General features: G+C 50.1%; 1 protein-coding gene across 1 annotated transcript; it reads left to right on the plus strand.

Annotated features, from left to right (window-relative positions):
* Window positions 1-283: 283 nt before the first annotated feature.
* On the plus strand, window positions 284-5754 carry RINL (Ras and Rab interactor like). The gene is made up of 11 exons (XM_065898235.1): window positions 284-336; window positions 536-695; window positions 1995-2097; window positions 3057-3129; window positions 3213-3277; window positions 3547-3696; window positions 3782-4180; window positions 4585-4902; window positions 5163-5294; window positions 5446-5609; window positions 5692-5754. The coding sequence occupies exons 1-11, from the start codon at window positions 284-286 to the stop codon at window positions 5752-5754; spliced, it is 1680 nt and encodes a 559-aa protein (XP_065754307.1).
* The last annotated feature ends 3540 nt before the right edge of the window (window positions 5755-9294 follow it).

Raw genomic sequence — 9294 nt, forward strand, 5'->3', positions numbered from 1 at the left:
CATAAGGCTGCACTGGATGTTATAATCTGAAATATTACCCTACCGCTTTGTAAATAGTTATCAGTTTGAGTCATCTTCCTCCCCCACTACGTCAAGACTCAAGACTCCTGGGATCCCCAGATCGCCCCACCATCCAGCAAATAAAGAACTAATACCTGGCACAGCAACGGGTCTCAAGTCCATTCTGATTGGTCAAGGTCTCTGCCATGTGGGTTGTAAATAGACTTATCTTCCTCCCTGCCAGAGGCCAGACCATGGCTCACTGGCCTTCTGCATCCTGAGGATGATGGCACAGCCAGAGGACAAGGCCTCAGCAGGCTCCACCGATGGGGAGAGGTGAGGGCTGCTGGGGCTGTCTCCAACTCCTGCCCCTGGATTCAGAAGCCCATTCCATCCAGTTCCCACCTGCCACAGGACCCAGAACCCTATCTCTGACCCTTTGCCCCTGGGCTTCCCCTTCCTGTACCTTTGACCCCCTCTCAGTGTCCAACTGCCTTCCTCTGTCCCCTGGTCTCCTGGTCCCTGCATGTCCCAGACTAATCCCATCACAGGCGAATGGAGCAGGTGAGACCCCCTTAAGAGTCCTTGGGACCCCAGAGCCACTCCTTCGCCTTCAGAGGACATGGGGTGTGTGGCAGATCCCAGAGCTGGATGCCCAGGATGCAAAAGCCCTTCTGGAGCTGTGGCCACCAGGGGTAAGTGCTCACAGCCGGGGACCCTCTCTGACCCTCCCCGACCCTCCCCATGACACTCTGAATCAGTTCGGACCCTGCTGGTTGCTAGTGACAACCACAACACAGACCAGGCAAACTGAAAGGCTGCTTATTGATTCAAATGACTGAAAAGCCCAGAAGTAAAAGTAATTTCAGGAATGTCTGGATCCTGAACATCAGACAATGTATACATTTCTCTTCATTCCACTTCTTGGCTTTGTTTTTTGTTTTTCTGTTTTTCCCTTTTTTTGGTTTGTTTTTGTTTTGCCACAAGGCTTGTAGGGTCTTAGTTCCCTGGCCAGGCGTTGAACCTGGGCCCTCAGCAGTGAAAGCGCAGAATCCTAACCACTGGACCGCCAGGGAATTCCCTTGGCTTTGCTTTAAACTGCAGGGAATTCTAAATATTTGGGGATGCAAGTAAACACTTGTTCTATAATAGCTTAGATAAATAGGGATTTATCTTTCTAACATAACCAGAAAGGTAGCTGCAGGCTCCAGTTCTGCTCCTCGGGTGACATCAAGGCCATCTTCTCTGCAATTCTCCTGGACTTCCCTCATGGTCATCCAGTGGCTGCCCCAGACTCAAGCACACGTGTGCATTCCAGGCAGGAGGAAGGAAGAAAGGAGGCACCAGTTGCATTGTTTTCTTTTACTAGGAAAAACAAAAGCCTTCACAATTGATTCAGAATATACGGATAAGGCCCAGGTAGCAACATTTTTAAAAGCTCACCTGGGAGTTATACAGAGGTGAGAACCACTGCCTACATCGATCATTATCCATCTTCTATGGCTGGGCCTATTAATGCCCTGAATAAAGCTGGAGTTCTGCAAGGAATAGGGAATAGATCTGGATAAAGCAACTAACAGGTATACCACAGTTTCCTCCTCAGGGAGGCTTTCTCTTTGTAGTTAGAGAGATGGCTGGCCCCAGCTCAGGGCCACATCTCGCCAGCTTAGTAACCTCAGTGTAAAAAGAGGCCTCTTTCCAAAGAGATCCAGCAAAAATCCTGTGGAAGATTTCCATTGGCTGAGCTTGGTGCACGTGCCCATCTCTGAACCAATCACAGTGGTCAGAGAACACTGTCAATCCTATTGGCTAGGTCAGGTCATGGACCCACCCCTAGGGCTTGATGGAGAGTTAGTCACCCACAGGACCTAGAGTAGAGAGTGGAGTAGAGAGTTTTCTGAAGGAAATTTGAGGTGTGGAACCCAAAATAAGGGCAATGGATGCTAGGCAGGCACAAATCCTCTTCAAGCTGAACTTTGCCTCCATTCCCCCAGAGTTTCCTGGTCATAGGACATGATCCCAGACAGGTCCTTGTGTTGAGGACAGGACCTTCACCAGGGGAAATCAACACCTACCAGATCCTGAAGCTTCCTGGAGGTGAGGAGCCTATACCCCCGAGTTTGCAGTCCACAGCAAATTTATCACCAAGATTGGTCAGTTTTAATTCTAAAATATCTCCTGAATCTCCCCAATGCTCTCTACCTCCATCACCCTAATCCTAGCCACCATCACCTCTTGCCCAGACAATTTCAGTAGCCTCCTCTCTGGTCTTCCTGCTCCCACCCTTTTCTTCCATTCTGAACACGGCAGCCAGAGTGATATTTTCAAACATCGATCAGATGTTATACATTCCTGCCCTAAACCCTGCAAAGGACATGCAACACCTTTAGATAAACATTAAACTCCTTACAGCCCATCATGGCCTATAAGGTGATGAATGATTAGCTCCTGCCCACCTCTCCATCTACAGCCCTTCATTCTTTCTACTCTAGACACACTGTTTTCTCTGTTTCTTGAGCATGCTAAATGTGTCCCAACTTCAGGGCCTTTGTATTTGTTTTTCCTGCATGAATGCCCTTCCTTGAATAGTTAGTTTAGTCTCCATCATTTAGGCCTCTGTAGAAACGTAATCTTCCTTGACCACCACAGCTAATGAGAGCCCTGGTCACTTTCAATCACTCCATTTCATTCATAGCACTCAATACATTATACACTTATCTTTATTTGTTTACTCATTCATTTTTGTCTCCCTCCGCTAAAAGGTAAACTACAGGAAGACAGAGAATGTATCTGCCTTTTGACAACTGTATCCCCAGTGCCTGAAAATGAATAGGTGCTCAATAAATATTTGTCTAATGAATGAATCCTATTTGGTGGCATAAGTGGAATGCAAGCCTAAAGTCACAGGAAAAGATAGGGACTGCAAGGGTAGAAATTTCCTTGTTCTGAAGGTTCTTGGGGGACCTGCAGGACTGGGGAAGAGAGAGTCCCAGGGAAAAGAAGGCTGCTACCCCTCAAGTTTTCTAACTTGTTCCTCCTTGCCCTCTCCCCCGCAGGTGTGTCTCTGGAGTCCTCTAACCTCTGCATGTCAGACCTGCCCCATCTCCTGGCCTTCCTATCAGCCAGCAGGTACAGGTCACCTTTCAAAAGGGCTAAGGGGGATCCTTCCCTATGATACCTCACCCATACTGTGACTCCTCATTTTTTCTCAGGGATGTTTTGCCCAGAACACTGCTCTTGCCCCCTCCCACTCTAGGGCCTGGAGACCAAAACACAGGTGAGGCATGATTCTCTAATGGAGGAAGAGGCCACCTTTCCACCTCCTTAGCCCAGGAGGATGGTACTTGAGGGACCAAACTACAGGGTTCGAGGGAAGATAAGGCTGGGGTTTGAGAAAGGTGGGGGGGGGGGTGTGCTCGACTCCTGGGTCTGAATGAGGAGGTGCCAGGGACCAAGCCTCAGTTCTTCCAGTAACGAAGCTGGACACTAAGTCTCCAAGGCTGGCCCCTTGGACACCTGGGACACCTCACTTCTGCTGGCCCCCAGATCCCCTGCAGATTGGCAGCATCCAACTCAACACCTCAGGGAGGGTGTTCTTTGTGGTGAACAAGCTCTACCTGGAGACCCACAGAGAGTGGGAGATGGAGCAGACGCCCCCAGAGACAACTCCAGAGACTGCAGAGAGACATGGTCCAGGTTAGATGAGCAGGGCCCCGGGCCCCTGAGGGATGAAGGAGCTGCCGCCACTGTTTTGTGGAACTCAACCCTCTCTCCCCATCAGCCCCCAGGAACCCAGCCCCTCACCAGGTCTCCTGGGTGGAAGGCCCACTCAGCCCAGAAGTACACCATCCTAGGCCAGCTCTGGCCAGCCTGGTGGAAGAGAAGAAGGAGGATGACTACAAAGATGAAGAAGAGGGAGCTGAGGATGCGCTCACGCGTCACATCCGGGCTCTAGCCAGGGCCCGGAGCAGCTACGTGGCCAGGCAGTTCCGGGGCTTTCGGGTGCGCCTCACCTCAGAGGCTGAAGGTCCCCACAGGCCTGGGGACCCGGCCACAGAGCTGCTTCAGGATATGCGGCACCTCCTTGCTGACCTCCAAGATCACTTAGCAAAGGACCCCGATGTCAGGGCTGTCTTTGAGAGCAGGGCTCCCGGGGCCCCCCAGAAGGACGAGGATCTAGGTAATGAGGAGGGCTGAGAGGGAACTTAGGGCCACTCTCCCAACCCGCACAGGTTCACGTTTGCCATCTCTTGGCCCTACATAGGTGTTCACGCCCAACTTCCTTCTCTCCATCTGTGTGCACACCTGTTTCCTTTTCTACTCACACCCCCTTTCCTACATGTAGTAATACCTATTCTGTTCACCACTGCTCCATCTCACACACGTGTGACAGCCATACTCTCTCTCCTACGCGCTCGTTCACACCCAGGCTCCTTCTGCCACACGTGCTCACACCTAAGTCTACACAAGTGGGTGGCCACAGGCTAGGAAGGTGTTGCGGTTGGCGAGGGTGGGTCGCTGGAGAGAGAGGGTAGGCGTGGGTCAGCCTGGCGATCCTTCCTTCACCCATCTCAACCCCTGCAGGCCCCGCGGTGGAGGCGGCCCTGTGCCGGGCGGTGCTGGCGCCTCTGAAGCCGGCCCTGTGGACTCGACTCCGCACGCTCCGCGCCCCAGCTCTGCGGCAACTGCGGCGGCGACAGATAGCCCTGCGGGCGGAGGCGGGGCCTCCGGGAGCTCAGGGGGCGGGGCATGAGAGGCGGGGCCCCGTCCCCGCCCTGCGAAGCCGCATCCACGCGCGCCTGGCGCGCCTCCACTCAGCCTGCGCCCCACGCCGCAAGGTGTCGCTCCTGCTGGCGGTGTGCAGTGACGTCTACGAGGGCCTGGCTCGGGACGAAAACCAAGGTAAAGGAGGAGTCTTGAGTCTACCAGAATGTGGAGTGGCTTGAGGGTTACGGGAGCCAGGTAGGAGGCTCCCGTGCACCCGTCGAGGGGAAGATGGCATGCTCTAGCAGGAGGCGTCTACGCGGGCCGCGGGAATCTAGTAAGGGGCGTTTGCATGCCCGGCAAAGTGGAAGGGCAGCCAGCACTTGCGGTCCTGGGGATCGGATGGAAGGTGCCTGCACGCCCCGTCCACCCCAGAGCCTGTCCTCCGGCTCCCCTAGAGCCCCTGGGGGCCGACGCCTTCCTGCCAGCGCTAACAGAGGAACTAATCTGGAGTCCGAACATTGGGGAGACTCAGCTCGACGTGGAGTTTCTCATGGAGCTCTTGGATCCGGACGAGCTACGGGGAGAGGGTGACGCCCCAGCCCCAGAACGCCGGGACCCAAGAGGGGGCGCCCTAGGCCGCCCGCCTGCAGCGGGAGGGAAGGCGGGCAACCTGCAGGGAGCCTGCAGGCGGCCAGGGAACCTGAGGGGGCTGCGCTGACCTCCCCTTCTTGCCCCTAGCCGGGTACTACCTGACCACGTGGTTTGGGGCCCTGTACCACATTGCCCACTATCAGCCCGACACGGGCCGCGCGCCCCAGGGGCTCAGCTCTGAGGCCCGGGCCTCCCTGCGCCAGTGGCACCGCAGGCGGACGCTGCATAGACAGAGCCCCACCGAAGCCCAGGTGATCGCCCCTCTGGACTGCGGGTGGAGGGGAGGGCTGGATCTGTTGCCTTTCTGACCCAGGCTCCTGCCTCTCCCCACAGGCCAAGCTGCCCTTTGAGGAACCATGGGCAATAGAGATTGTGCAAGAGGCCAGTGATGATTAGAGTCTCAAACCCTTCTGCTCCGCAAGCAAGATTCGGGAGGCACCTAGGGCAGCACCAACTTCTGACCCCTGTAGTTTAGACTAGAGGCAGCACGAAGGAGGGGCTCCCAGGAAAAGGAAACGGGTCTGAGGGAAGACCTCTGAGCCTTTGCATTGGCTGTCCCTGCTTCCTGGAATGCCATTCCCAGATATCCACACTGCTCCTTCCCTCCCTTCCTTCAGGTCTTTAGGCAGATGTCACCTTCTCAGTGAGGCTCTCTTCCAGACACCCCCGTCTAAAACCACAGCTTCTCTGGCTTGACCCTCTCTGTGATAAACAGAATAATGCCCCCCCAAGAGGTTCACCTCCTAATCTCCATACTCTGTGAATATGTTACCTTAAGTGGTAAAAGGGACTTTACAGATGTGATTAAATTAAGGATCTTGGACTTCTCTGGTGGTCCAGAGGTTAAGACTCTGCGCTTCCACTGTGGGGGCTGCGGGTTCCATCCCTGGTGGGGGAAGTTCCGCATACTGTGGGGTGCGGCCAAAAAAAAAAAAAATTAAGGGTCTTGCGATGGGAAGATTACCCTGGATTCAGGTGGGCCCGATGTAATCCCCAGGGTCCTTATTAGAGGGAGGCAGTGGGGTCAGAGTCAGAGGAAGAGATATGATGATGCAAGCAGAGGTCAGAGTGATGTGTCCAGGAGCCAAACAATGTAGGCATCCTCTAGAAGCTGAAAAAGTCAAGGAATGGATTTTCCCCTGGAACCTCCAAAAGGAACTCAGCTTTCGATTTTGTTTTTTTTTAATTAAAGTATAGTTAATTTACAATGTTGTGTTAGTTTCAAGTGTACAGCAAAGTGATTCAGTTATGTATATATATATTATTTTTCAGATTCCTTTCCATTATAGGTTATTACAAGATACTGAGTATAGTTCCCTGTGCTATACAGTAGGTCCTTGTTGTTTACCTATTTTATGTATAGTAGTGTGTATATATTAATCCCAAACTCCTAATTTATCTCTCCCTCCCTCCCTACCTCTGCTATACCTTTTGATAACCATTTGTTTGTTTTCTATGTCTGTGAGTCTGTTTCTGTTTTGTAAATAAGTTCATTTGTATCTTTCTTTTGGGGGGTGATTCCACATATAAGTGATACCACATGACATTTGTCTTTCTCTGTCTAACTTACTTCACTTAATATGATAATCTCTAGGTCCACTCAAGTTCAGCCTTTGATTTTAGACCCTAAGACATATTTTGGACATCTGACCTTTAGAACTGCAATAGGTAATAAATGGGTGTGTTTTTAAGCCACTAAGTTTGTGGTAATTTGTTACAGCAGCCATAGGAAACACTCCCCTACCCTGATCTTCTTTTTTCCATAGAAGCTTTCACTTCCAATCATTCCATATAATATACTTATTTACTGTGTTAATTGTCCACAATCTTCTCCCTCCCCTTAGGACAGTGCTGTCCAATAGAAACAGAATACAAGCTACACATGTAATTCTAAATACTGTCATAGCTACGTTTAAAAATAAAAAGAAACGAGTGAATTTAACTTTAATAACATATCCGATTTAACCCATATATCACTTCAACATGTAATCAATATTTTTGAATTATTGAGATATTTAACATTCTTTTTGTGTGTATCCTAAATCTTCAAGGTCCAGTGTGTTTTACACTGCAGCACATCTCAAGTGCTCGATAGCCACTCAGGGCCTGTAGCTACCATTTTTAGACAGTGAGTATAGCCTTAGGACGTCAGCTCCAAGAGGCTATGGATCTCTGTTCTGTTCATAGCTGTATCCTCAGTGCCTAGACAAATGCCTGGCACACAGTAGGTGTTCAATAAATACTTGCTGAATGATTCAATGAACACATTTTCTGTGGTAGGCTGAAAATGGCTCCCCACAAAGATATCCCTGTCCTAATCTCTGGAATCCATGAATGTTACCTTATTTGGAAAGGGGTCTTTGCAGATGTTATCAAATTAAGGATTTTTTTTTCCCATGCCCTGAGGCTTGCGGGATCTTAGCTCCCAGACCAGGGATTGAACCTGGGCCCACGACAGTGAAAGCGATGGGTCCTATCCACTGGACCGCCAGGGAAGTCCCAAATTAAGGATTAAAATGGAGGGATTATCCTGGAATATTGAGGGGGGCTCTAAATGCAACCACATGTGTCCTTATAAAAGGAAGGCAAAGGAAGACTTGACACAAACAGGAGAAGGCACTATAAAGGCAGAGCAGAGAGAGATCTGAAAATGTTGGCCTTGCAGATTGGAGTGATGTGGCCACAAGCCAAGGAACACTTTCCAGAAGCTGGAAGAGGCAAGGAACGGAGCCTCCAGAGCAAGTGTGGCCCAGCTGACACCTTGATTTCAGCCCAGTGACACTGATGTTTAATTTCTGGCCTCCGGAACTGGAGGAGAATAAATTTTTGTTGTTTTAAGCCACCGAGTTTGTAGTCATTTGTTACACCAGCCCCAGGAAACTTACAGAGTCTCAGCACTATTAATGAAAAGGAAAAATAAGAGTAGAATTAATACTCAACTCAACCTCATTCCAGCAACAGGCACATTCGTCTACTAGAAAAATAGGAAAATCCCTCTTAATCCATCTAATGAAGAGATACATTGCCATTAAAATTTTACATTTTATAATGATCAAAATGCTGTAATTTTAGATGTCAGCTGAAAAATGTCCCAGGGAATAGAGTTTTTTCACAATTGTTTTTGAAAGCCAAGAACCTTGAGGATGGCTGCATTGGGCAGTGAAGTAGGAAGAAGGGATTGGAGAGACTGCAGGACACAGTATCTGATCTTATGTTCATACAGCACCGAGGGGGGTGGTCAGACCCCAGGAGATGGGAGGGGTCATGTCCTGTAAGAAGGAGCTGACCTCCAGGGCAAGCAGGGCATCAAGAATTTCATTGATTTATTATGTGTTTATGTATGTACATATGTATTTATTTATTTTAAATTGTAGCAAAAATATATAATTTACGCTCTTATCTTTTTTTAATTTTTATTTATTTATTTTTGGCTGCATTGGTTCCTCGTTGCTGTAGGCGGGCTTTCTCTAGTTGGGGCAAGCAAGGACTAGTCTTCGTTGTGGTGCACGGGCTTCTCACTGCGGTGGCTTCTCTTGTTGCGGAGCACGGGCTCTAGGCGCGCGGGCTTAGTTGCTCCGCAGCATGTGGGATCTTCCCAGACCAGGGCTACGAACCCACGTTCCCTGCATTGGCAGGCAGATTCTTAACCACTGCGCCACCAGGGAAGTCCCTACACTTCTTTCTTTTTCTGTTTGTTTGTTTTTGTTTTTTGGCCATGCCGCATGTGGCATCTTAGCTCCCCAACCAGGGATGCGACCCATACCCACTGCACTGGAAGCTCAGAGTCAACTACTGGACCACCAGGGAAGTCCCCCATCTTACACATTTATATGTGTACAGTTCAGTAGTATTAACTATATTCACATTGTTGTGTAACAGATCTCTGGAACGTTTTCATCTTGTAAATCTAAAACTACCCATTGAACACAGCTCCTA

This window comes from Phocoena phocoena, chromosome 20, assembly GCF_963924675.1.
Source record: "Phocoena phocoena chromosome 20, mPhoPho1.1, whole genome shotgun sequence".
Lineage (NCBI taxonomy): Eukaryota > Metazoa > Chordata > Mammalia > Artiodactyla > Phocoenidae > Phocoena > Phocoena phocoena.

Coding starts and splice junctions, on each gene's coding strand:
- RINL (XM_065898235.1), top strand. CDS start 284: ATGATGGCACAGCCAGAGGACAAGGCCTCAGCAGGCTCCACCGATGGG. Junction 2,098..3,056: donor GATCCTGAAGCTTCCTGGAG/GTGAGGAGCCTA, acceptor TCTCCCCCGCAG/GTGTGTCTCTGGAGTCCTCT. Junction 3,130..3,212: donor GCCTTCCTATCAGCCAGCAG/GTACAGGTCACC, acceptor ATTTTTTCTCAG/GGATGTTTTGCCCAGAACAC.